The 27574-nt window shown below is 36.1% G+C and overlaps 3 protein-coding genes and 1 long non-coding RNA gene across 5 annotated transcripts; 1 reads left to right on the forward strand and 3 right to left on the reverse strand.

Annotated features, from left to right (window-relative positions):
* Nucleotides 1-24: 24 nt before the first annotated feature.
* LOC111794808 (uncharacterized) lies at nt 25-4481 on the reverse strand. Its single transcript, XM_023676960.2, has 2 exons — nt 4265-4481; nt 25-2675 (listed from the first exon to the last, which is right to left on the reverse strand). Exon 2 carries the CDS (start codon nt 2357-2359, stop codon nt 338-340), a length of 2022 nt encoding a protein of 673 aa, XP_023532728.2. The 5' UTR covers nt 2360-2675; nt 4265-4481; the 3' UTR covers nt 25-337.
* Nucleotides 4482-7446: 2965 nt separating this feature from the next.
* On the reverse strand, nt 7447-12007 carry LOC111794797 (protein PAM71, chloroplastic). 2 transcript variants are annotated; one of them, XM_023676935.2, is made up of 10 exons: nt 11852-12007; nt 11462-11529; nt 11159-11210; nt 10938-11015; nt 10395-10524; nt 9781-9851; nt 9365-9412; nt 8031-8107; nt 7812-7951; nt 7447-7726 (listed from the first exon to the last, which is right to left on the reverse strand). In XM_023676935.2, exons 1-8 carry the CDS (start codon nt 11876-11878, stop codon nt 8036-8038), a joined length of 546 nt encoding a protein of 181 aa, XP_023532703.2. In that variant the 5' UTR covers nt 11879-12007; the 3' UTR covers nt 7447-7726; nt 7812-7951; nt 8031-8035. The 2 variants fall into 2 exon arrangements, with proteins under 2 accessions (XP_023532703.2, XP_023532702.2); XM_023676934.2 differs by having other exon boundaries at nt 7812-8107.
* A 1617-nt stretch (nt 12008-13624) lies between these two features.
* On the forward strand, nt 13625-18006 carry LOC111795470 (uncharacterized protein At5g41620). The gene is made up of 3 exons (XM_023677917.2): nt 13625-14356; nt 15035-15157; nt 16253-18006. The coding sequence occupies exons 1-3, from the start codon at nt 13952-13954 to the stop codon at nt 17687-17689; spliced, it is 1965 nt and encodes a 654-aa protein (XP_023533685.2). The 5' UTR covers nt 13625-13951; the 3' UTR covers nt 17690-18006.
* A 718-nt stretch (nt 18007-18724) lies between these two features.
* LOC111794795 (uncharacterized) lies at nt 18725-21068 on the reverse strand. Its single transcript, XR_015421039.1, has 2 exons — nt 20319-21068; nt 18725-20108 (listed from the first exon to the last, which is right to left on the reverse strand). It is a non-coding gene; the product is annotated as an uncharacterized LOC111794795 (long non-coding RNA).
* Between the last annotated feature and the right edge of the window lie 6506 nt (nt 21069-27574).

Below are 27574 nucleotides of genomic sequence, written 5' to 3' on the forward strand. Positions count from 1 at the left end.
GGTAGGAAAGTAGGAATAAAAAGATGAACACAGTAAAAGGGGTTATCCATGACCAGAAGGGCAACATTAACAAACCTACAGGTTGTTGAACTGTGTTCATAGCCTGTTCGACATACATTATCTAAGAATATATACAAGAAAGAACAAATCAACAACCCAATACTGTAGAATTTGCCCTCACAATATAGAGCACTCTTAAGAAGTGTTTCTATTTAGACCAATAAATAACAAGCTTTATAATTGACAGATACTAAATAAGGAGAAAGAGACCAACACTACCGACTGACCATGCTCCTAAACACCAGATGGATATATAAGGATGGCTGAGATTGCTGTTTTACACCCAACTACGAGGCAATGTGTGATGTTCCATTGGCTGCTCTTGACCAGAAGCTGCGTTTTTACTGCTTGAGCCCAGCCCTGAGCTGCAAGCAAGCATTGCCAACAAGCTTCCGCCGTGCACCCTACCTTCGGGAACAATAACTGACTTTGATGGCTTTTCGGCTTCACTGACTGCATATTTTCCGAGATTTGGACCCATTTTGCCTCGTACCATGATGAGATCTTCATTCATGTAATCTTCCATAACAACGTCTTTCATCTTCTCTGTCTTGCTGAGATTAGGCTGCTGACTGTTAGGTCCAAGTGAGACACCCCCATGAACCCTTTTATCTTGCACCAGGCCGCTATGAAGTGCACAGAGACCCATCTTCCCCCTGGCGAATGAATTGCATGGGCAACAGGGTTGGGTGCCATACTCAGACCCAGGATGACCCCAAGAACATCTCTTTCCTCCACCATGAGCCTTGCAGAAATCTGTGCTTCCTTGTGCACTCTTGCCACACCCTTCGAATTTGCATCTCTTTCCCCCACCATGACGCACACAATAGTCGGTCCTTCCCCTAGCACTTTTCGTGCACTCGGGAACAGCACATCTCTTGCCCCCACCATGTGCCACACAGAAGTTGGTACCACCATGGACACTCTTTGAACAAATGCCGCCTCCTTGGAAGCCGCATCTTTTTCCACCACCATGGCCCTTGCAAAATGGGGTGCTTCCTTCAGCACCTTTGGTACAACCAGGAGCTGTGCACCTTTTTCCTCCACCATGGGCCTTGCAGTACATGGTACTCCCTTGTGCCCCTTTGGTGCACCCAGGCATTTGGCATCGCCTACCACCACCATGAGAGATACAAAGACCAGAGAGGCCTTCTGCACTCTTGGTACAGTTCTCCTTTTGACATCTCTTACCACCACCATGACGAATGCATAATCCTGATTTCCCTCTTGCTGCTCGAGTGCATCCTTCACGGTTGCATCTTCGACCCCCACCATGGGCAATGCAATGGTCTGTGCGTCCTTCTGCACTCTTGGTGCAACCCAAGTGTTGACATCGCCGTCCACCTCCATGGGCCTTGCAGTATACAGTGCGACCCTCAGCTCCTTTGTGGCATCCAGGTTTCTGACACCTTCGACCACCACCATGTGATATGCAACGGCCAGAAGCACCTCTAGCTCCCTTGCCACATCCCTCAACTTGACATATCTTGGAATTACTACTACGATTAAAGCGTACTTGCTGCTGTTGTGTTATCCCGGAAGTACAGGTGACTGAGCTTTTTGGCATGGTTAAAATGCTCGAGGAAAGGTCTGGAACATTGACAGGTGGAACCACTTTCTCAGTAACCGAGTGAAAAATGTAGCCAACCTGAGGATTCAACGAGGGAGGTGCGACTGGTTGGGCAGTTACTGGCTTCCAACAACCTGATGTTTCTCCATCATCTGTGTTTAAGGTTTCTACAAATGGAAATGGCTTCTCCATTGACAACTGAAATGAAGGAAAACCCTGATAAATTGAAGTGACATCAGATTCAGATGGGCCAGTAGAGAGACTTAATTCCAAGTCGACCTTCGGTTTAACCGTCTGTACTTTAAGCGACTTATTGGCTGGTTCTTTTGGGCTAGCTACCTTATCATTACCAAGATTGAGAGAAAAATCCAGATCAAGTGCCATTGAGGATTCCTCATCAGTTTCTTTAGCAGAAGACACTCTGGTGCATGCGGTTGCCGAACTACCTTTACTGTCAGAAGAACTTGAGGAATGAACGAACCGGCCAAGAGACAAAGAAGACCCAACTGACCGACAACCCATGGATTTCTCAATCGAACTCCACTTCCGCTTCATTCCCTTTGGTATGGACCGAAAAGGGACTGAAGATCCAGTAGAATCAAGTCGCAGAACGGTATCTGCACTGTCTCCAGCTCCAATTTTCCCATCTTGGAAAGACTTTCCCAAAATATTTAGCACATTCAAGGAATAATTGGCAGAAAAATTCAAGTTCTGAAAGTTTGAGCCCATTGAATTTAGTTAAAATATTGGTACCAAGACTTCTAATAGCAATAGACCAGCCTGCCTGACTTCCGGGATTTAAAAAGTAAAAGCTATGGAACTAGTTTTATTTTATTTCTTTTATGTTGAAAAAACAAAGAAGAAGCTAAGAAACTAGAATCAATGGTTTCTGAAAAAGAAGATCCCGCCCCCACTAACAAATCCCGAAGTGTCACACCGATCCATCTTTTAAAATTCAAGACGCCCTTTAGCGTATCAGATGCACCAAATACTGATGAATCCAAGCAAACTAACTTCAAAAGAGGCGTACTGGTAATCAAACAACCTGTAACAACAATTCAAAGCATAATTAAAGTAGTAAAAACGAATCGTATTACTAAAGATAACAGATTTGTCTCAAAACGTAGCCCCTACTCGATCATTCATCATAGTCAACAGGGGAAACACAAAGGACACAACAGAATAATTTCAAAGACAGAAATATTAAGGTATAAACAACCATTTCAATTCGTAGAGTCATTGGTAATGTATGGGTTCTTGACAAATCTAACAAAAGATATTTGCATGCCTACATCTAATCGGAGGATATCAAAAGCAAGCAAATAGTGCATATATTAGGATCAACCAAAGAAAAAATTTATGAATCCTTTTGGGATAAAAAGGATCAACCACAAGATGAAATCGTTTATACGGGGCGTGCCAGAAAATGAAAAACAAGCTCATACCGAATGTTAAATAAACTCCACAGCTCTATCTATTGCTATTATCTCAATGAAAAACAACCCAACTGGTCATAAGCAAAATTTTCTAATAAATCAAAAGGAGCACAGTAGACTGATAAATGAACAGTAAATACATGCAGAAGGATCCTCGGAAGTACCTTACAAATACAAGCAAATTAATGAACCAAACAACCAGCCAACGAGCCATAATTAATATACCGACCATTTGATTGACATAGTGTTGTACATGAATGAGACAGATAATCTTCTTCAGATGTCAACCATAATCAAGAACATCTTGATACTCAATTTCAGACATGAATACCATTTTCTTCTTCACAAGATAGGGTGGAGAAAAGAAACAGTGAGATCAAAAGAAAAGATTTGCCAACGTTTGAAATAAAGTTAGCTCAATCACTAATGAAAGAGAAAAGGTCAGCGATTAATTAAACTGTATCAAGAGCTTCAGAAACATAATTTAAAAGGCATTCCGATGCATGCCAAATTGAAAAAAAAAAGACAGATAGAAATGACCAAGAGGGGAAAAAACAAAATCCCAAATCATATTCCAAAAATCTAACAGAGAAAATCAAATAAAACCCAATTGTTCCAATTACACTTTAATTCAAACACATAAACTGGCTCGAGGATACGTCAACAGTGAGACCAAAAGAGTAGATTCCTCGACATTTCATATAAAAGGCAGCTCAATCACGAAGAGGAAAAACATCCCATGATTAGTTGAAGTGCATCCCGAGCTTCACAACAAAATTCACAAATCCCAGACATAAATCAGCAGAAAAAACAATCCTACGCATGTGAAATTCAAGACCAGAGAGACGGAAAAACCAAACCCCAGATCAAATTCAAACCACTTCAGTTGAAGGGCACACGAAATCAGAAAAAACTAAGAAACAAAAGACATCAGAAACAGACAGGAACTTCCTCGTAAGCTAAAACCCCAACGCCCTCCATACTTCCAGCAACACAAAACAGGGAAAAAATAAAATAAACCCAAATCAAAGAACGAACAAAGAATCTCAATTCCGGTGAAACAAACAAACACAAAGAAGATAGACAGAAGTTCAAAGAAGGTAATAAGAGAAAGAAGAAGCAATCAATGAATGATTGAAAATTAGAAACAGAGGAAGGAAGTAAGAAGGATTTAGAGAAAAGAAGTAGAAGACAGAACCTGAGAGTTGGATCGAAATTCATGCGGCGATTTGGGGAAGAGGAAGCGGAGAATTTAAGGAGCGAGAAGAAGGCGCCGGCGGAGAAGGAAGAGAGGGACGATGAGGCAGAGGGTTAGATTGAGAAAAAGACATACAAAGGCGCACACATACAGAGAGAGTAGAGAGAGCAACAACAATCTAGAGAGAGAAACTGAGAGAGATGCTCCAAACGAGTGGATGGTACGCGCATTTACAGGAGAAGAGGCTGCACGTTTAATCCCAAACCCGGTTCGGTTTTTATAAACTGGTATGGTTCGTTCGTACTCATCCACGCGCCTTAATTTATTTTTTTTTTATTATTATTAATTATACTCTCTCTTCCATTATACATGATTTGGCAATAATTCTGTGGGTTTCAATCATTTTACAACAATTTCATAAATTTTAGAATATAGTTTAGGGGTCATTTGGATTTATTTATTTTTTAAAAATTATAATTTTAGTTTTATAATTCAATTATCATTTTCTTATAATTTAAATTTCTTAAAATTGAGAATAATACTATAAATTAAAATTAATTAATGAAAGATAATATAAAATATTTTTCATTTTGAAGGGTCATGTTAGGGGTGAATGTTTTTTTTTTTTCTTTCCCAAATCTGACTCTTGAAAGCCTGAAAACTTTGGATTAAAATAATAAATATTTTAAAATAATAATAACTGGTTATATTGTGACAACAAATCATTTTCAGTAAATATTTATAAAATAAATATAAAAAAAAGAAATGAAAAATGTGGCGAAGTTGGAGATGACAATGAAAAACATTAAAATAATATGTAGCATGCATAAAAGATCCTTTATTTACTTTTTAATATTTATATAATTTTAAGGGAAATGAATTTGGGCGCTTCTGCTGTTTTAATGCATTCACTCCATGGACTTCACTACACCCCCATTTTATAAATCAATAAATATATATTAATTAATTCTATTAAATAAAATCCAAAATTAAAAAATAATAATTTTATTTATTTATTTATTTATTTATTCATTTATTTAAAACGGTAACGAGGGAGGAGTAGGGGTTCGGTGAGGGGAGGAGTGGCGTGGCGATCCGAAATCGGGAAAATAGGAGGGAAGGTGGTGACACGTCAGCAGATGACTATTTCTTTATGCATCGGCTTCTCCTCGTCACCGCTCCTTTTGTGTTGTGGGCCCCACTTCTTGACTTCCACGTTTCTCTTCGTTCACTCTCCGCGCCGATTCGCGGGTTTTTTTTTTTTTTTTTTTTTTTTTTTGTTAGTCGCGGTTTTTCTGATTTCAACAACAAAGCCCTTCCACGCGCCTATTTCTTCGCGTGTTCTTCAAACTCCATTCTTACTCTTCTCTTTTTAGTCTTCATTATTTTGTTAAATTCTCGAAGCGGCGTCGTTTTTTTTTTGTGACGTTTTTTTGAATTGATTTTAAAAAACATGTTCCAAAAAGGAAATAAATAAATAAATAAATAAGAAATCAAGGGTTTAAATTTCATTTGGCCCCTCTCCAGCTTTTGGAATTATTCTTTTTTTTTATATATGTTTATTTTAGCATCTACATTTTTTAAAATGATTAGACAACCTTTTAATTTATGTACTAAATATTTTTTAAAATTTATTATCTTCATATATTACCAAAATATTAATTTTGATACTAAATTTAAATACATCTCCTCTATACCTTTTGTTTTGGAGGCAAATTTAAATATCTAAATATATATAATATTGTAAAAGAAAAATACTATTTTTAATTTTGAAAAATAAAAAAGTATAATAAAGTTTTATTTTTTATTTTTTATTTTTTTAAAAGGACTGATGTTTACCAAGAAATTAAAGAATGGCGGTGAGAAGGCCAGACCATGGGAGATCTGGAGCACAAAATTTTCACTGGATTCCCTTTTTTTTTTTTTTTTTTTTTTTAATAACTTTAAAAGTATATTTCTATATTTATTGGAAAAAAAAAAAGTCAAAAAAGAATTTATTCTTCTTTCCCCTCTTCCACTACTTGATTTGGACTTTCATTTTTCCAACATATTAAATATTTTATAGAGTTTTATTAGATATAAAAAAAATTAATTTTATTTAAAATAAAATCATAACAAATTTAAATGATTTTGGCAAGAAATTAATTGCACTTGGAAGCATTTTAAGTTGCCATATTAACTTGGAAGACTGTCGGCATAAATTTTTATTTACTATTTTATGTGAATAAGAACAATATATTATTTATTATTATTAAAAAAATAATCATAGAGATTGAGAAATTATTGAACTAAAAATTAAAAAAGTTAAATGGTTTTTTTTCTCAATTCAATTAAATCTTTTATATGTAAATTTTTATCTATAAACTTTAAATATCCAATTAAATTAAATAAATGAATGGGAGATTATGTGAGTTAAAAATATTGGACAAATCATATGGTAAGATATTTGATATATGAAGAAATATATATTAATGCTGATGATTAAATTATATGAATTATAGAAGGCTGCGGGTGAGGAATATTCGTGTGACACTGAGGCGCACGTGCCATGTCACATGCCAACGGCACGACAACCAAGCCCTACTCACCACGTCATCATCTTCGGCTGCTCCCTATTTCTTAGATTTTTTTGCTTGCCTCTCCACCAAAGTGCCGTCTCTCTCTTTTTCTTCAATTATATCTACTTTTCCAAAAAGAAAAAATTATCATCAATTTTGAATTTTTTTTTTTTGTGAGATTTTAATTTGATTTAATATTTTAGTCATGTACTTTTTAGATTTATTTTATTTTTAGTACATGAACTTTTAAAATATTTATTTAGTCTCTAAACCCTTTTAAACTAACCTTATAGCTTTAAAACATTTTAAGAGTTAGAAATTTAAGTCAATATAAACGTGATGAACGATCAAGACATTTATACTTTCGAGTAACGGTGTGGTTTTCGTACATCACATTGTACGGAAATGGAAAGTGATGGGAGATGGGAAGGTTGAGATAAAGGAAGAGAGGAGAGGCCATGACTAATAATCATTCATTCTTTCTTTAATTCACAATCACATCCAACAATTTTGTCATCTCCAATTTCTATTTTGTTCCTTTTCTAAAACTAGTAGAAGGGTTTCATTTCATGAAATAAGTGATCTAAAAAACAAAAAATGGTACTCAAGTTTTAATCCAAAAGATTTCAAAAACAAATGAACTTTCACCTTATGTCAATCTTTGAAGAACGTTTATCTGAGTTTATTTCATACGTCTTAAAATGAGACGACAGTTTTTCCTTTGTGACCTCACAGGACTTCAGGCATGAGCATGCAGAATCCTAAATCCCTCAACCAACTAGAAATGATACGACATCTCATTTCATATGCCTTGAAATAAGACTGACCTCGAAAAATTGAGAGCGAGACTTCAGGCATGAGCATGCAGAATCCTGAAACCCTCAACCAACTATATTCCCATCTCCTAAAGAAAAAAAACAACTTTCTCAATCAAATAAAAGCCTAATTACCAAAAACAGTGCTTAAAAGACGCAGAAAACGAGGCCAACCTCTCATTTGTCTCATTCACGAAGGATAAGAAGTCAAAGCCACACAACCGTTAGATTCCGAGCTTTTCGACTTTATATGGTCTGATTGAACTTTCTACTCCGTTTACACTTGTTTGATATGCACAACCCAGAAATCTTTGCTGAGACATTTATCATTAGTCCACAAAGAAAACAACTTAACTCATGAATAACAGTTGAGATGAGAGTTAGAAAAATTACAGTTCCTAGTTTACTATCTCGATTAATGTTACAGCAGCGAAGACGAGAAAAAGAACACCTCCAATGTAGGCGATAATCTGCAAATAAAACGGTATATGTTAGAACAAAAACTTCCTTTGTGTACGTAACTTCCAGGAATAAGAATATGCTCCACTTTTGAGATAAAAACAGGCAACTTGAGTTAGCATCAATAAGAATAACAAGCAGCCTAGTAGGTGGGCCTAGACTTATTAATAGTTGCAACTCAGGAAGACTGAAAAGCATAAAACTTTCTTGTTCCAGAAATTTGTTGCGTTCAACTAATGGGTGGGACATTTCTAAAGCACATATGCAATGATGCTGCTAAACTGCACAGCCATTTTGCTAATCGACACTCAATTGTCTAACGTAACTTGAGACTTTCGAGGGTGGAAAAGATAAGATATATTCACTGGTATATGTTCATGTTGAATGGTTCAAGATAAGCACTTTTGGGTACCATAATTCGTGAGTAGCGTAGAGAACATACATTGACAACTGACAGCATCAAGTGCATTTGAAAAAACTCATGTGCATATAAGAGAAACTAATATAGGCAACTAGGACGGAACTGTTTGCGTTTGCATGATGCTATGGAATTCTGGAGGAAGAAAGAAAGAAAGAATACAGTCGCAGTAAAAATCGGACATATCTAGATTCCAGAAGGAAAAAATAACAAAAGACAAGTGCTACGTCGATATTCCATTCCTTTTCATATTTGGTTGGGAGAGAGAATTAAAGAAAGCAAATGGGATTTCAAACAATAATTACTTTGATTTTTTTTTTTTTCCCTCTCTTTGGTGGAGACAAGACTGCTTTTAGAACATTCAAAAGAGAAGTTTGACGAATAATTTCTCACTGATCGTCCTTTACTCGTAAACTTGTGCCAATAACTGAAAAACTAAAGAAATACTTTACTCCAAAAGTCTTAATTTTCTTTGCTGAAAAAGTAATAATATGAAGGATCAATTCCCTTTTCTTTTTTCTTTTTCCCTGGTGCAGGGAATTGCTGATCTTAATACAGCCCCCTCTCCCCCCAAAGGGAAAAAAGACAAATACATATGTTTCATATCATAATCTTGGCTGGTTAGCCTTCTGACCCATATTGAACAGTTAAAAATAGTTGTCGTGGTACGGTTTTTAAAGAGAGAAAAAAAAAAGATTACTTAGGAAGCAGGAAATTCATATCAAGTTCACGTATGGAAAACATCAAGTTTATCCACCTGGAGGTAGGTAGAATGTGCAGTAGATAGTTCTGAACGTTCAAAAAGGCATATGTGAAAAAAACGTGGCCGAAGAATGAATGATAATCTTACCTTCTCTGATAAAAATGTCCCTAGTAAAGAACCTCCTAGAACTGCAAGCTGCAGATTTATTGTCAAAATTGGATTAGAAAATTGGAAACTTGATACGTGAGCATGATAAATCGATACTGAAGGTTTGGTACATACATACACATGTATTATTAGAAGTTGAAGTATTTAATGCGTGCTTTCTATTAAATTCATGCACTAAACTTGCCCCAATCTCTAATCAATGGACCCACTTTCAGATACGCAAGTAAGATTCAACTTAGTGTAACAACCACAGATGGATGTGCATGATTCCGTGTACACTCAAAATTGTTCACCCATTTTAGAGATCAACTTTTCCCACTGAGAATTTGTTTAGTCATACAAAGTAATGTTTACGCAAATCAGGAATTGGATGCTGCAAAAAGAAAAGTATTTACCAACGTTGCTACACCATGACCAGCTAGGGCACCTCCAATAACTCCAAGGGGTGAAGAAGCAGCAGCAAGGGCTACACAATGGAGAAAGAAAAAATATGTATGTAAGAGAGAAAATATAGTCTGGAGTTCAGATATAGGAGGAAGAATTAGATCAGAAAAACACTTGAAAATTCTTGGCAATATAAAGTTCAAAGATAAAATTTTAGTCCACATAATGATATCAATTCTTTATTAGCTCTAAATAACAGTTCAGAAAGATGTAACAGTTTAAAAATTTGTTTCTTGTTAAAAAAAACAGTTTAAATTTGTATTTTCACTTCATTTCTTTTACTACAACAAATGTAGGGTCGAGAATACGAACCACTGACTTCAAGTGAAGGAATTGATATCTTAACCATTACGTTATATTCATGTTGTCTTGTATATCTACTTCATTCGATCTGATCTTTCAATCAAGTTATATACTTCAGACTTGGTGATCAACTCAGCTTTTCGTAGTTAACAGAAAAATGAGGAAACTCATCATTTCTAGTGGTAGATTTCAACAATATAATTTGATAAGAAGTTAATCCAACATCAACAATATGTAGATTTCAAAAGACCTGTCCGCTTACCAATTGTAGAGAAAAATGACTTGTCGCCCCACTCAGCTACAAACACTAATACAAAGGTACTGATGACAGTACTGGCAGGAGCTAAGATCCCAGCACTATTTCCTGAGAATTTTGTGACCGCTATCTCTGCCTGATTCAGATTAAAACAAAACTATTAATTTGTGACATATTTTCAGCTACTGGAGTTCAATCACACAAGCCACGGGTTTTTGGTGACTTCATATAATTCTTGAGAGAAGGAATAAAAACTTAAGTTTACAGTGGTTTTGAGATTAGTTCCTGTATTTTATGGGGCTTCGCCATCACACCAAGGTGTATTAATTTATTTCCGAAATTTCCGTTTAATTATCTAGTATTCTCCTCTATATGCTTTTAGGATATAAAATTCTAGTTTATTCTTACATAAAACCCACCACTTGGCTAATATAAATTAATTGTCATAAATACAGTAGAGACATACACTTGAGGGCTTGAACAAGAAGTGAAAGAAAGGGATATTGTAGGATACTTCCACAAACATCAGACATCAGTATAAGGGATTACCTCCTTCTGCTCATCTTCTGCCTTTAGTCCATCGCTTGAGCTGGCATGAAGCAATGTTGAGACCCCAAAATACAACACCTGAAATTAGCCCAAAGCAATATATTACATCCATAAAAACTTTTGAATTCGCATTTGGTTGTTATGTCAAGCATACAGCTCTACTCTAGTGTATAAGGAAGCAATATAAGATGTTTTGCCAATCACAAAACGACTATACTTACCAAAAGACAGACAGCAGCAATATCATCAACTGGTAAGTCAATCTCACCTAGCCTGTGATCATATACGTAAGACAAGAGGGCTAAAGAACCAAATATATTGATGCAATTGGAATTTCTAAAGAGGAATCAGAGTTTAAGACAATAAATTGAAAATAATAAAAGGGCGCAATCCATGATCTCATTTAGGCCCATATCAGTAAATCTAAGCCATATTGGAATAATGGTGCATCAACGTACAGTTTAAGAACTGAAACTCTTTCCTTTTTCACATTCCTAAAGAGGTGCTTATCACAAGGAGCGTACCTGAATGGAAGAATCTCATCAACATAGTGAAAAGTTCGTCCGAGAACACAGATATGATGGTCATTGCCCTGCCATAGACAAAAACCTCTTGAAGGATTTGATAGCAAATTTATCGTGCTTTCATGAGTTGTCAACAGCATAGCATTTTCAAATAATACTTGTGATTCATCTGTTTTTGAATTAATATCATTGCCCGGCACAGAACCAATTGAATCTTAACACTATTTGACTACTAAAGGCATGTCTATCATGAGTCGCTTTTTTATATAAAGATCCTGAAAGTTTTCAAAAAACAATAACAGAGATCCTAAACCTTAAAAAACAAGAAGAAGAAGAAGAAGAAGAAGAAGAAGAAGAAGAAGGATCTTAAATTATATCTAATTACAGTACCCAAAAATAGGGAGACTGCAAGCTCATGATTACTAATATGTTGTCCCTGCCCAGCTGTTATTCATACAAAACTGATGATGATGATTCTTTGTTGGTAACTGATATGAATTTATCCAAATGGATGCGACTATGGAAAAAAAATATATATATATACATAGTCAGCACATGGTGAAATAACATACGCAAGAGCACCAAAAGTTCCAGTAAAAACAATAGCAGCAGAGTTCCTAGCAGCTAGGAGAGCCTACAGAAGAAAGTAAACATAGAATTAGGAGAAGCACGATACTCTATCAAAATTAAGACTATTTTTCAGAAAACAATAACCCAAGTTCTTTCTTATTGTATCCATGTTTAGGAGACTACAAGGTTTCTTTTTCCCACCAGAACTTGGTCATCATTTCACACTTACTGCAATGAAAAAAGTCTTGTCCCCTAGTTCTTAGAAAAAAATCAGTAAAAATGCCTGCATGAAGAAAGAACAAAACATAATTATAACCCTGTGCTTTCACATCATACTTCAATCAGAAATTGATTACTCCACGTTTTAGCTCAAAAATCAACCTATAACATTAGAATCTTATTTGCAGTCAGAGACATATAAGTTGCATACCGTAGAGGTATCAAGGTTCCACCATGGACTCTCCCCAAAGAAATCAAACTACAAATAGGCTTCCTGCAACATTAAAATGCCAATTCATAGAATTTACAAGGAGTGATTTACTAACTGAAGCAAAACCTGTACGAATATCACAAAGAAACAAATGCTTAGAATCAGAATTACCTGAGGACAATGGGAAGCGAGAAGTTGGAAGAGAGCCTCCTGCAAGGAGAGTTAAGAGACACCAAACAAGAAGCAACCGATCTTGGAGATGTAGAGAGTGAAGAAGGTGGATGAAAAATGTCAAGTGTGAAAGATTAGACCCCGGCATTATTCGTCATCCCCTCTGTTATTGCCTGACTCTTTCGGTCTTCAGGGGATTCGAAAACGAAGAAGAAGAAGAAGAAGGAGCAACGACCGCCGGTGAAGCGCCAACAGTCCCAACTGCATATCCTTCTATCCGTTCCGATTGGGCCAAAAGACTCCTCTCAGCCCATTAAGCGTTGGGCCCAATTTTGTATTGTTTTGGGCCATCAACCCCATTTATTATAAATTAATTAATTTGAAAATTATTTTAAAATAGTAAATTTAATAAACTTAAAGAAAATCTATATTAATCTAAATTCAAATTATTTTCCTAATAAATAAAAAAGACAAGTAAAATTATTTTAAGGTTTAAAAAAAAACGTGGAAAATTAGACCATTAAAATGTATTGTTGGGACAGTTCTAGAAGGGCAAGCCAGGTCATTTGTAAGATGAATGTTTGAAGACATTAACGACAGGTGTTGGATGAAATCAGCAATCTCAATGCCAAATGATGTATTAAATTCAACGGTCCAGATGAAAGATAGTAGTACTTCACATTTCACAAAAGCAAACCCATCTGGGCAGAATAAACATCACAAATTCACAGGAATCAAGCAAACCTCTTGTTTAAATATTAATTACTTTGATTATGGATTAATGAAATCCATAAGCTTCTGGTTTTCCTGTCAGAGTGAGGAAGTCCACGTGAGGAAGCAAGCAGACAGTCTCTGTAGTGTTCTTTCCACTGCAGAATGCCAATATTTTTATTCCTTTGTTTTTATTTAAGAAGATTATGGGAGAATTTTGTGTAAAAATCTAATCTTGGCAAGGTAGAACAATATGTGAAAGGACATAAGCGAAGGGGTCTTATAAATTCTCCTCTTTTTTCAATTTGGTTCGTACAGAAAAATGAAATGTCATAGGTGGTGACCCCAGCTAGATGCCCAACGGGTAACCCAAGAACCTTTTCCACCACCCCTTTTAGGCCGCCATGGAAATTACGCAGATAAGATCAGAGAGGGGAAGGGTGGGAAGTTAAAAAAGAAAGGAAATTTGAAGGGAAAAAAGAAACCCCACCTGAAAATATAAAAGCTCTGTTTTGATTTCTTAAAGCCCAGAGAAAATTAGGGGCGAAAAAGGGATGGATGAGAGAGAAAAGAGAAGGGGGGAGAGTGGTCTTTTTTAAGAGTAGGAAATGGAAAACGGTGGTGTGGAAAAGGAGGAAAATTTGGGGGAAAAGTTAAGGAGAGGGGTTTTGATTGGGAAAAGATGTGGACCTTGCACTCCAGTGCCTTCATGGAGGATTTGGGCTCCTCCTCCTCCTCCTCAACAGACCATCATTAACCAAACAGACCCTTTTCACATTTCTTCTGCTTCTGCTTCTGCTTCTATCTCTGCCAGAAAGCTTGCGGCTGCCCTTTGGGAGTTTCATCACTATCTTCCACTTCCTAAGATGCACAGAGCTTCCAAGAATGGCGTATCTAATGGTGCTGCTGATTCAAGGCTCATCGGCCGCCGCCACTTCCATCATCATCATAAGGACAAAGCCCTTGAACTTTCCAACTTTCTTGGTGATCCTTCCCCCAGCTCGCCTGAGCAGGTCTGTTTTTTTGGTGGTTGTTGTTGTTCTTGATTTGGGGTTTTGGATTTGTGTCTGTTTTAGGGTAAATTTGGGACATGGGTGTTTTGTTTTCTTTGGATTTTTGGTGCCTGATTTGTGTTGATTACTTGAAAGAACAAACTCAGGCTGGGATTTCTGGCCTCTTAATTACTCCCCTTTATGATGTTCCTTCTCTGTTTCCTCTGGTGCATCTGTCGGTTTAATCAATAAATCAGCTTTCATCCAATGTTCTTGTGCCAAGCTGCTTATTCTTAGCTGGTATGTGGTTAACTAGGCCATGTTTGGTATGGCCAAGAACACCAAAAAAAGACATCAAACAAGTGATTTTGGTTAGAAGTTGGCGAATTTGCAGTAGGGTTTAGACAGGTCATGTGGTATTGGTGTCTGGTTTAGTGCATTTTAGCTCATCTCTTTTGGCTCATACTTAGGACTAACTGATGTTGTGCACATAAGCGTTCTAAAAGAACTATTTGGTTTAGATTTTCGCATCGTTAGATGAATTGCTAGACGCTTTTATCCGAACGCTCTACTTAAGAAAATCGATCCAACGTGTTATCGTTTGTTTGGCTATTCATGATTGGATCTTAACCTTTATTAGATCAACCAGGTTGGTAGTTTTTATTGTGTCTACTATTTATCCTTAACTTCCAATGGCAGCCAGCAAGTGCAAGCAGCTTAAGGAGACATGTTGCTGCATCATTATTGCAACATCATCAATCAATTGAAAGGAACAATCAAGCTCTTCAGCCCATATCTCCCAGCTATGGAAGCTCTATGGAGGTACAATTTGTTTTCTCTATTCCACCTTTAACAAGTAAGTTTTTTTTTTTCCATGCGATTTCGAGGCTAAAAGGCATCCTTTTTTAGTCGAGGAGGTGTATGGTGAATGTTTGATTGTCCTATTCAAACTGGTAGCATAGAGTGAGAACTAACGGAAATGAGCTAGTGTCAACTTTCTTTATGAACTTCTGTGAGATCCCACATTGGTTGGAGAGGGAAACGAAGCATTCCTTATAAGGATGTAGAAACCTCTCCAAGCAGACACGTTCTAAAACCGTGAGACTGACAGCAATACGTAACGGGCCAAAGCGGACAATATTTGTTGGTGGTGGGCTTGGGCTGTTACAAATGGTATTAGAGTCAGATACCGGGTAATGTGCCAGCATGGACGCTGGGATCCCGAGGGGGGTGGATTGTGAAATCCCACATTGGTTGGAGAGGGGAATGAAGCATTCCTTATAAGGGTGTGGAAACCTCTCACTAGCATACGCATTTATAGCCGTGAGGCTGACAGCGATACGTAATGGGCAAAGCGGACAATATTTGCTAGTGGTGGGCTTGGGCTGTTACAAATGGTATCAGAGCCAGACACCGGGTGGTGTGCCAGCGAGAACGCTGGCCCCCAAGGGGGGGTGGATTATGAGATCCCACATTGGTTGGAGAGGGGAACAAAGTATTCCTTATAAGGGTGTCCCACATTGGTTGGAGAGGGGAACAAAGTATTCCTTATAAGGGTGTGGAAACCTTTCCCTAGCAGACACGTTTTGAAAACCGTGAGACTGATGGCGATACATAACGGGCCAAAGCAAACAATGTTGGCTAGCGGTGGGCTTGGGCTGATACGATCGGTTCTCCTTAGAATTGGACCCATGTTTCTGCATATTATTTCTGATATAATCTTCCCTTGTGCATTCTGTTTCTGTTTGGCTTAAGAAAATCATCACTAAAGTTGGCTGTTGTTCTTTTACCATTATGTTTATCGAAGGTGTTCCAAAATGACCAAAGCGATTCCGAACCAGGCTCGACATTGAGTCGCTCTCTTGTCAGTTCTTCTAACATCTTTCTTGATATGTATTGCAACTTCTTTTCTTGCAGGTGGCACCTTATAACCCTGCAATCACTCCTAGTTCTTCGGACTTCAAGGGACGAATTGGCGAATCACATTATAGTCTTAAGACGTCTACCGAACTGCTAAAAGTATTAAATCGAATCTGGAGTTTGGAAGAGCAACACGCGTCGAATATAGCTTTGATAAAAGCATTGAAAACAGAACTCAGCCATACTCATATCAAGATGAAGGAGCTGCTTCGACAACGACAAGCTGATCGACACGAGATGGATGATTTAATAAAGGAAATTTCCGAAGACAAACTCGTTAGAAAGAACAAGGAAGAAGATCGTATCAAGGCTGCAATTCTGTCGATGAGGGATGAACTTGAAAACGAGAGGAAATTAAAGAAACGATCTGAGAGCCTACAGAGGAAGTTTGCAAGAGAGCTCTCTGAGACGAAATCTTCTCTTGTCAATGCGCTAAACGAGATAGAACGAGAGCGAAAATCTAGGATGCTCTTGGAGGATCTCTGTGATGAATTTGCAAAGGGCATAAAACGCTACGAAAACATGGTGCACGCCTTAAAACAGAAATCTGATAGGAACAGCACGGGAAGAGTTGATCGTGATGGTTTAATTCTCCATATCTCGGAAGCTTGGCTCGATGAAAGAATGCAGATGCTACAAGAACAAAACGGTGCTTATGTCGAGAAGTCTGTGGTAGAAAAATTACAAGTCGAAATCGAGAGCTTTCTTGATGCTAAACGAAATGATGCTAACGATATCAAGAACGATCAACTTTTAAGGGACCATCGAAGTTCACTAGAGTCGGTCCCATTGAATGAGGCTACCAGTGCACCTCAGGCTCGGGACGATGAAGATTCTCAAGATAGCGATTCACATTGTTTCGAGCTAAACAAGCCAAACAACAGCAATACCATGACTCCTAAAAATGAGAATACAGAAGATCATATCGACAAAGCAGAGAAATCAAACGACACGCAAAGGAAACTTGGGTCTCACGAGAGGTCTAAAAGCCACACTCCATCCAGCTTGCAAGTACGGTTTGAAGAACAAATGGCTTGGGCAATGTCTTGCATCGGAAACAAGAAGAACGAAGGAATATCCGCTGAAGTAAACAAACCTAGCCAGACTGAGAACTGTCAAGACTCGATCCACGGCTCGAATTCGAATCACATACTGGATAGCGTTATCAGAAACCAACTCCTTCATGGGGACAATGTGCATCCTGAAGAAGCTCATGGTGAGGCCTCCAGCAGCAACACAGGGTGGAGGAACCAAGCAAGTCCAGTGAGACAGTGGACAACAACAGCAGCCCCAGAGATCAACACGAACACCATACAGTCATCGACATCTACATCGTCGAAACTGCCTCCCGGACTAAAGGAGAACACTCTGCACGCAAAGCTTCTTGAAGCAAGGACAAAGGGAAGTCGGTCGCGGTTAAAACTTTTCAAGTGAACTGTTTATCCTACTTTTTTGGAGTACTTTGGTGATATCCCTCTCCTTATGTATCCTTGTTATGTCTCAGCATAGTACAGTTTTACATTCCACTTCAGCACCTGTAAGGATTGGTAATGACTCTCATATTATAGTATCAAGTTCGGGTATTATCGACCTGAAAACCCGAATTCCAGAGCTGAATTACCATATTGAAGAAGATGGGCATGTGGGAAAACAAGAGATATGAACAAAACAAATGTAAAGCCAGAGGCTTTGGGGTTATGACAATGGCGGCAAGAAGCATATATTATAAATGAAATGTTTGGATTTTGTGACATTGGGAATCCTGCTCTACGTATTAATCAATCATTAAAACAACTAAATGAAAGAATCAAGATGATTCAAGGGACCCTAATAGTAACTTATTAAAAATTAGTGGGTAAGAATCTATGAACATCATAAAACTACTCAAAATAAGCAAGTTGGGTTGTGTGGAATCTTCAAAAATTACCAAATTTTACCAAAGATTAGGAGAATAAAGTTAATATATATATACACACGGTCACGGTGACATAAGTTCAAAGTTTATTCTCCCCAAATATTTATGTTGTTTATGTTCTTATCGTTGCGTATCACCATCAACTGGAAAGAGATTTCCACACCCTTATATGAGAAATGATTCGTTAATTCCTCAAATTAGGAGTATAAATGATCATAAACTAGTTCAATTAACTCGTTAACGAAGATTGTAAGGACGGACACTCTCGTGTTTCAACCCCACTATATACTCAAAGCTTCTACGATAAGCAAGTGAATGGCGGCAGTGCGTGGAGAACGGAACGGTTTATCAAGTCATTTCTAGCCTCAACCCCCAAAATACCATCTTTAATACCATTTCATCTATTATTGATATCAATTATTTATATCTTTAATACCATTTCATCTTATTCATCTTATTACCCCACGTTTAGAGGGCTGAATGAAAATTTATTACTTCATACGAATTTCAAAAGAAAAATGGTGAAAAGAAACGAAATGATTATGAAAACGACATTGAAAACACCAAAATTTTGTCCTCTAATAAAATTGTTCAAACATGTCCAATCACAAAAGGAAACAGAATTTTAATAAAGATCGAAAAAAGGAGAACTTTCTTTATGAACACGAAGTTTCTGGCTACATCAAGTTCTTCAGGGTTTGATGAGCAGTTAAACCATCAAAACATTACAAATTCAATATCCGTTATCCGCTAACGATAGACTTGAACTCTTCAAAAATCACCGTGACACAGCTTTGCTTGTATTAACATGTTGCCACAACCCCATGACTCAAACGACATTCCTCCCATCCATCGCCTCGTACATCCTTGCCACTAAACGAAATGTTAAAAAACCCGAAACATAACCCTTGAATAAAGTATTAGCCAAGATAAGTCACAAGCAAATTGTATCAATAGAAATACCAAGAAATTTCATCACAACTAAATAAAAAGTGACCCGAGTCTCATCTTTTCGACTTAATAGCATACCAATATAGACGAGATCTTATGACTATCCAAATTAAGCAATAAATGCACGTAGATCACATAATCGTTATACATTTCTAACCTAACCCTAAGGTGAAAATATAAGATGAAGGTTTCCATAGGCTTGTAGCAACTCAACTGGAACCTAAACACACAAGTGTTTGAGAGCAATTTAGATAGCAATTTAACGGATGGGTGAGAGAATTTAGGACACCAAATGGCCTTTATGCATTAATTGAATGACTCAAAGCAACACCTTTTTACCCATAAAATCTCATTGGAAAGGCTGATTTACTTAACAAGCTGACACCACGAAGCTAGCAGCAGGGCAACCACCAGAGGCCTAGCGATGACCGACAGATATTGATTGAGAGACACAGAGATCCACCAACGACTGCTGCAGTCAAGGAGAGAAAACAAGAACATGACAACAACATAAACTCAGTAACCCATCAAATAAAGCTATCATCTTTTACCTTCTTTGTACAGTTTTACATTAAATTAAATTAAATTGTAACCTTAAATAAACAAAAAGAAAAAAAAAACATCTCAGAAGCTAATAATCAGAGACAGAAGAAAAGAAAACAGTCGTTTTCTTCTAAGATTTGGTTTGAAAAAGATGGTTAATGTAATAATAAGAAAAAGACAGGCATAGAAGAGAAAGGGTAAAATGGTAAAATACACAGACATAAATGAGTTATCTTTTTCTCTCTCTAGTCTAAAAGGATGGGAGAGTGTAACATGTCTGGGAACTTGTTGCAGCATTTAGACCGACACCCAAGAAGCTATGGCGTTGAAGCTCGTGTCCAGTAACCTCCTCTCTGTTCTTCCCTCTGTCCCTTCAAAAATATTCCATCTTTTCCAAAACCCTAATCTACAACAACACTCTTTTCAAATCCATTCACCTTCTCCCTGACAAACACAAAAACATAAATATAATACACGGTGAATTTCAGACATTACAAATGATATCAGAGCAAAATACTGGACATTGAACCCTAAGTGAGTGAATTGTGAGATCCCATGTCGGTTCTAATAGTTTGAAAACCTCTTCTTAGTAGACGCATTTTAGAGACAAAGTAAACAATATCTACTGATGGTGAAGTTGAGCCGTAATCTCACCTGAAACCTTGTTTAAATGGGTTGTCTCAGCGAAGAATCTGAATCCAAAACCCAAGCTAGCTTTCTACCAATCAAAACAAGAACAAGTTAAGATTTTGATGATTTATTTGAACAAAACGTTGAATTTGTGTAAGTGGGTATAGAATGAATGTTGAAGTTGTTCGAGATCTCGATCTCAAAAGCAAAATTAACAGCCAAAAACAGGTAAAAGTGAGAGATTTTAAAGGGAAAAAAAGGGTTAAAAGGAAAGGGAGCTCCCTTCAGTCCAAGTATAGGAAGCTTAAGATTCAATTTGTCTCCCGCATCATTCACTCGTTTACTGAATCAAGAGCCGATTGATTGACTCAGTATTTGAACGAATGAGTCGGCAGCTAATTAAACCCTACGGCCACCCATGAGTGGACTGAAGAAAGCTCTCTTAACCCTCACAAAATTATCCAAACAACCACAAACCCTAAAAAACAAGAACAAAAAGAGAGACCCTTTAAAGGGTATTCAACAATTTTGGAGAAGAAACTAGCCATGGATCTCAGGCTGAAGAGGAAGAGGGGTTTATAAAGATAAGGGGGAGAGAGAAAGAAGAGAGAGAGAGATTTTTAGAGGAAGGAACAGAAGAAAATATTAATGGGAGACACACCCATATTCTCTCTTCTTCCCTTTCTCTACAAATCTCTTTTGGATTTGGAATCCTTGTTGCTTACCTATGCATATGCCCTAATCTCCTCTATAAAAATCAAAACTTTGCTCTAATTTTATTAATAACTAAGTAAGGAAGCATCATATTCTTTCCAAAATATATATATATATACACACACACGTACTATGGTATAATGATTTTTTGTTTGTGGATAAAATTAACTTCAAATATATACCGAAGGGTAGTTTAGTCTTTTAAGTTATGAACGAAATTAAGCAGGATGGGATGTATATCGATCACTCGGTCAAAAGTTTGAATTTTGTTCTAATTACCTTTAATCATAAAACTCCATGTGGAAATAAATTGTGGATTTATTAAATATAAAAATTGGATTTGATATGTGATGAACGTGTAGATTTTATCCACATTGGATTTTATACGGATTTTTTAAAGTAATAAAAAGTATTAAGAGTGTTAATTAAATAAATAATATGCTTAAGGGCTAGAGATGCTAGTAGAAGGCTAGTGTCCCTAGGGTTCATGTTTATGATGGGACAAAACTAAATAATTGTGTTTTTTTTTTTTTTTTTTTTTTTTAAATTTCCAGACAAAGAGCAAGTTAGAAGCTGAATCTTTTGTACATTACCACACAATTAAAACATAATTTTATCCACTTATCTTCGTTGCAACTTGTCACTCAACCCAACACTACTATTCACGTTAGTAGAGGAGTATACACGAGCGATTGAACTCGAAATTATGAGTTGATTAGATTGATGATATGAATAACCTAAATAAAATTCACAATCCAACTCTCTATCTTCGAGTTGGGCAGTAATGAATTAATAAGGTCTACTATTAGAATATCTTAGTATTGGGTCAGGAACTATTTGACAATCTATTGTCTTTACTAAATAAACTTTACATGATATGTACTCGCAACACCCTAAATTGGGCTTGTTACATATCGTCGTTAGCCTCACGATTTTAAAACGCGTGTACTAGAGAGGTTTCCACACACTTATAAGAAATGTTACGTTCCTTTCTCCAACCGATGTGGGATCTCACAATATCATAATTGAAACTACCTCTTTGTGTGACAACTTATGAAAAAACTAGTGAACAACAATCGTGAACAATTTGATACTTTAGCTTGACTAAAATGCCTTGTGCGTGCTTATATTACATAAAAATCGTGAACTTACACAGTTATTTTAGCCATCTTTGAACGGATTCGTGGGTTAAAGTCATTTTAGTCTCTTTAAATGTCATGCATGTAGTAATGACTCGAGACATATATCTGAGAAATGGACCACTTAAATCGTAACTTTAACACCATATTTTAATCCCATCGCAGCTCTTTATAGAAAGTAATCAAAGAATAATGTATTAATTTAATAGCATAAGTGCAACACATGAGTATAAAAGCATGTGAAGATTTACAAGTCCAAAGACATTTAAGTACGGCTAATACACTGTTTGCTTTGTGCAGCCAAGTTGGTGGAAGTACAAATTCACATTATAAACTAATAGTAATTTCTTTTCCATTTCTGCAGGTGAAAAGACTAATCAAAAGTGGGCAGTGAATCTCCAAAAACAAAGAAAAAAACAAACATCACCAGAATTAGACGTCGGATTTGTGTTCTTTAACCAGCTTTACTAGCACGCCCACTTCATTCAAAATTTACCCACTTTCTTCCTTAAAATATAATTTCATCCACCAAAACACTTAACAACTCAAGAGATTTACAGGTTTTTATGCTAATATTACATCAATTAAGGTTTTGATTTAGCTTCCATTTCTGTTCATGAGAGACAGATAGCCAAGAAAAGTGATTCAAATGGTGGACAGAGGCCGCACCCACGAGCCACTACATAGGCAACACGCAGCAGTGTTAGTGCTGTTTGACTATGAACAAGAAGATGATATGTTTTTGTTAAGAATTTGGTGTCGGACTTAGAATGGATCTGTCTGTTTAGTGCAACATTTTGAGGGCTCTTGTTTGGAGCATGCTCCCTCATACCTCTTGACAATCAACAACAACCAAAATTTGTGTGTTTTTTTCACTTGGGTTTCTTTAATTTTGTGTTTTCTCAAAAGGGTTTTCGAAAATTTTCAATCTTTGTTCTGATTCATTCCAATATTCTGGGTGGCTGTGTCTTTCATTTGTGTTTTTTTTTTTTAACCTTTTTACATGTTTTTGTTTAGGGTTTAGGACATTTGATTCTAATTCTATTTTGATTCAAACAAACTTAACCTAATTGGATGTAAACAATGTTGGAAATTGAAATTTGGGAACTTGTTTGGGCACAATAATTAAAATCCTGTGCTATGGGAATAGATAAGATTTCTGAGATTCCCGAATCAAACATTTTCATGTGTTATTCATCATTTATATTAACAAATTGAGCTAACATACTCGATATTTCTGTACTTTTCTTACGAAACGACCACGTAATTTCAAATCAACGGAAATCATTTTAGTATGTTGCTTAGAAAACGCTCAATATTGATTGAAAGGATCGAAAAAGAGAATTGTATTGTATTGAATGGAATTCAAATGAAAAATAATGAGGTAAGTGAAGGGGGGAGACATAGAAGGGTGGAGTGGGGGAGCCACAAAGCAACCAATGGGAGAATGCATGATGGTCTATGTAACTTTAATGATATCACATTGTCACTCACTTCCTGAAACAGTGTCATATCACCCCCAAAAGCCTGCCTGCCTTCCTGTTCATCTTTTCTTCTTCAATCTTCATTCATTCAATTGTTTTTACCCTTAATTTACCAGCTTTGATCCATCCATATCATAAAAATCCTTTATATTTGTGTTTCAATTTTAGGGTTTGTTGGACCAAAAATGAACTATTAGGAAGAAAGATTAGTGTGAATTTGCTGATTAATGATTAGATTAGGTTGGAGTTTAGTGTAAATAATGCAAAGATTAGGAAAGTGGCCAATTAGCATCTCCAATTGAGACTTTCAAAGATTTGCATTGCCACTGTTGTGATTCAGCTCATCAAAGACCAAATTTGATTGTCACATCTTGTCTGATTCTTATGTTCCCTCTCCTGTAATCATCCCCAATCTCATTGGTAACATAAACCATATGCCCTCTTCATTTTTCCACCCTACCTCTCCGTACGATACCTAACTGATGGTGATACGTAACGGGTCAAAGCAGACAATATGTACTAACAGTAGGTTTGACATGTTTAATTCAAACGAAATAAATGAAAGGGCCTATTTCATGAATGACCCAAAAGGTTATTTTTCGTGCCGTTTGTTAGTATAAATAGTAACGACTAATTTTTCGTAACCATGTCGTGCATAATCTTAAGATCTTTCTCATTCGAATAAAGTCATTAATTTGTATATGTACCCATCTTAAACTCGGATGTCACGAGTGAAGAACTTTTAATGTAATTGTGGAAGGATTTTGTTTGGATGCTATTTGGAACGTTCGAGACCCAAGTTTTCGAATTTTAAACGTGAGGCATTATATTTGAATACAAATAGAGTATAAGAAGAAAATAGATGGATTCTTGATCATCCCTAACCATGCAATTCAAATCCGACAAAAGAATTAGAATTTTTATGGATAATATATAGTACATTGGGAGCATAAACCTTAATTAATATAAGGTTGATCCGAGGATTTTCTTGTACCTCATAAATTTGACAATTACGTTAATATATTTGGTTAACGGGGCACATACTTGAAGCTTTTGGGCCCATAATTAAGATACCTTTATTCTCCAATTAAATGGCTTGGTCAAATATAATTGGCCCTTAAATTATTGCCCACTTATGATTGCACAATTAATTAATTTCCACGTAATATTTAAATTTCTTACCTTGTCGGACTGACTTCGTTAATTGCTTGCGAGATCTCACATCAGTTGGAGAGGGGAATGAAACATTCCTTATAAGGGCATGAAAACCTCTCCTTACCATACACGTTTTAAAATCATGAGACTGATGACGATACGTAACGAGTCAAAACGAACAATATTTTTAGCGATGAGTTTGAGCTGTTACAAATAGTATCAATGTTAGTGACGATGCGAGACACTAATTATAGTAGACGCGTTTTAAAATCGTGAGACTAACAGTGATGCGTAACGGATCAAAACAGACAATATTTGCTACGAGGAAGCTTTAGGTGTTACACTACTTGTCTTTAAATTCGTCATAATAGTCAATTAGGTAATTCCTAGATTATTTTAGTATGTTTTGTCTTTATTTATACGCTTTTTTTTAATAATTTTATGATAATATAAAATTGTAGAAATATGAGATTCGAGCAGCATTTAGCAGGAAGCATCCCTTAAATTCCTCGTGCTGAAATATTTTGGGAAATAAAAGAAATAAAGTATTTTTAAAACATAAATATTAATTAATAAAGTGATTAAGGCATCGGGTTTAATGATAGTTTAAGAGAGCACTTAGAGAAAAAGAGAAACATAAAATAATAAAGATATTATTCATTTGGGAAACCCTAAGTTGTAGAAGTATGTAGAGATTTGTTAATTTAATTCATATAATATAATAATTATAAGAATTGTACTTAAAAACTATACCCTATGTCCATTGATTCCCCCTTTATTTGTTTGATTCTAATTCACGTCTAATCACAATCTATGACTTAATTAATTTGATTAATGAATTCATTTTGCTGATTAGGCTTTGCATGCCATGCATGTGGGGGTAATTAGTGGAGATGCTGTCCTGTTTGGTTTTCCGATTTTATTATTATTATTATTATTATTATTATTTTGTTCGTTAGGATAAATATTTTTAAATTAAATAAAATTGAGCAAAAATATACGTCTAACATCTAGAGCTTTCTACGGGGGCGGGGACGATGAAGTTATTCCCGCCACCTATTTCATTAATTATTCTCGCAAAATTCATTATTTATTTTTGTAAATATTAGATTTCTATGAGTATTTTTTTATTTTTATTTTTTGTTTATTATTATTTTTTAAATATTTATTTTAAAGTTTTATTTTTCAACATAATTTTAATCGATGATTTCATAAGCAAACCAAATAGGGTCTTTATGGTTTGGATAAATAGGCCCACATAGCTGTCATGGGCCTGTTTATTTGGACCGGGTAGCTTCCATCTAAATTTGGGCCTATAAGCAAAAAAGCCCATTTCATCTCTAACTAAACTTGTACAGATTTAGTCTTATCCTATTGAAAAAGGCGAAATTACTATATTCTCCTTTCATAAACATAACCACTAATCTTATGACTCCTAGACATTGTAATAAATCTACATAAATTTTATTTTTTTAGATAAAATTTTGAAACAGATGTGCCACTAAAGAGAAAATTATGTCACACGTATAATTAAAATCTAAAATTACACACTCCTGGATAAAAGTTATATTTTATGAACTTTCTCGGACTCACTGAAAATGTCAAGACGAGATGAGCCGTTCATCAACATAATATGTGTCACGTGGTAATGTATGTAGGGATAAAAGGGCTAAGGTGTTTTGTGGGACGCAAAAATTGTGTAAACCAACTCAAATCAAAACAAAAACTAAATGAAAATAAGATGAATGGATAAAGAATGATTAGATTGATCAGAACATTATCGGAACATTATCGTATGATTGAAGAGGAAGAAAATGGGAGTGATTAGATTTAAGTGGTTTATGTGGAATCCATAAAGAATGGTCCAAGAAAGGGATTTGCAAGAAGCATGAGGAGTGGGTGAAATCAGAGTGGACTAGACTTGAAAAAAAGCAGTTTCACCACATATTGACTTTGTGTCTTGTTGGGTTATGTTGGAAGACAAGCATTAGAAGCTAACCAAGCTGTTCCATGGGACAAAGAACAACCACCAAAGACATGTCAACACAATCTCTTTTGCTTTTATGTGATTCAATGTCTCAATGCGACTCGATTAGCTTCATTCTTATCTCGAACATATGCATTTCCATGTGATCTGTTCTTCTCCTCCTCTTTTGCCCTACTTCTTGGCCTTTTCCCGTTTCAAACAAACCACCCAAATTCCATAAAATCCCCAAAATCACTCTCGAGTAAAATGTTAATGTTGTTTCTTTCACGAACATGCCCGAGAGAACCATGTTATTTGAGAAATTAGGTTAAGAGAGCCAAGTTGGGATGCACATGAGTTTAGTTTGACAAAATTTATCGACCAACCCTAAATTTTATATACCTGATTAGCGCTAAGTGAATTTACTCTTAAGTTCTTCTCTCTAATCTCATACATCTTAAGAAAATTTATTGGAGGTCACTCAATATACAAGATTCACATTGTTGGTATAATCTCTTTCGAATGTGATATCAATTCATTCATGTACTTTAAACTTTGGTCAGGTATTTTACAACGGTAAAATTTGATCCATATCTTAGTCCCACAGCTAATTTCCCGCCCGCGGAAGGATATGTTCGCCAAGATGCATGGTTACGATGCTGCTAAGTGGGCCCCACCGCCATCTTTACCGAACAGTTGTCAAAATTATTACGTAATAAATTCTGTTGTTGATTTTTCTTTATAGAAAAAAGGTTACTTCTTTAATAAACAAACAATATTAATTTGTTTTAATACTTAATTAAAAAGGTAAAGAAAATAGTA

This window comes from Cucurbita pepo, chromosome 5 (genome assembly GCF_057944985.1).
Source record: "Cucurbita pepo subsp. pepo isolate OVF chromosome 5, ASM5794498v1, whole genome shotgun sequence".
NCBI classification, from domain to species: domain Eukaryota; kingdom Viridiplantae; phylum Streptophyta; class Magnoliopsida; order Cucurbitales; family Cucurbitaceae; genus Cucurbita; species Cucurbita pepo.

Excerpts from the sequence above, each read along its gene's own strand:
- LOC111795470 (XM_023677917.2), top strand. The coding sequence starts at position 13,952 with ATGGAAAACGGTGGTGTGGAAAAGGAGGAAAATTTGGGGGAAAAGTTA. Across the intron at positions 14,357-15,034 it reads CCCCCAGCTCGCCTGAGCAG|CCAGCAAGTGCAAGCAGCTT; the intron begins GTCTGTTTTTTT and ends TTCCAATGGCAG. Across the intron at positions 15,158-16,252 it reads GCTATGGAAGCTCTATGGAG|GTGGCACCTTATAACCCTGC; the intron begins GTACAATTTGTT and ends CTTTTCTTGCAG.
- LOC111794808 (XM_023676960.2), bottom strand. The coding sequence starts at position 2,359 with ATGGGCTCAAACTTTCAGAACTTGAATTTTTCTGCCAATTATTCCTTG.
- LOC111794797 (XM_023676935.2), bottom strand. The coding sequence starts at position 11,878 with ATGAGCTTGCAGTCTCCCTATTTTTGG. Across the intron at positions 11,530-11,851 it reads TGCAGTCTCCCTATTTTTGG|GGCAATGACCATCATATCTG; the intron begins GTACTGTAATTA and ends TGTCTATGGCAG. Across the intron at positions 11,211-11,461 it reads GATGAGATTCTTCCATTCAG|GCTAGGTGAGATTGACTTAC; the intron begins GTACGCTCCTTG and ends ATATGATCACAG.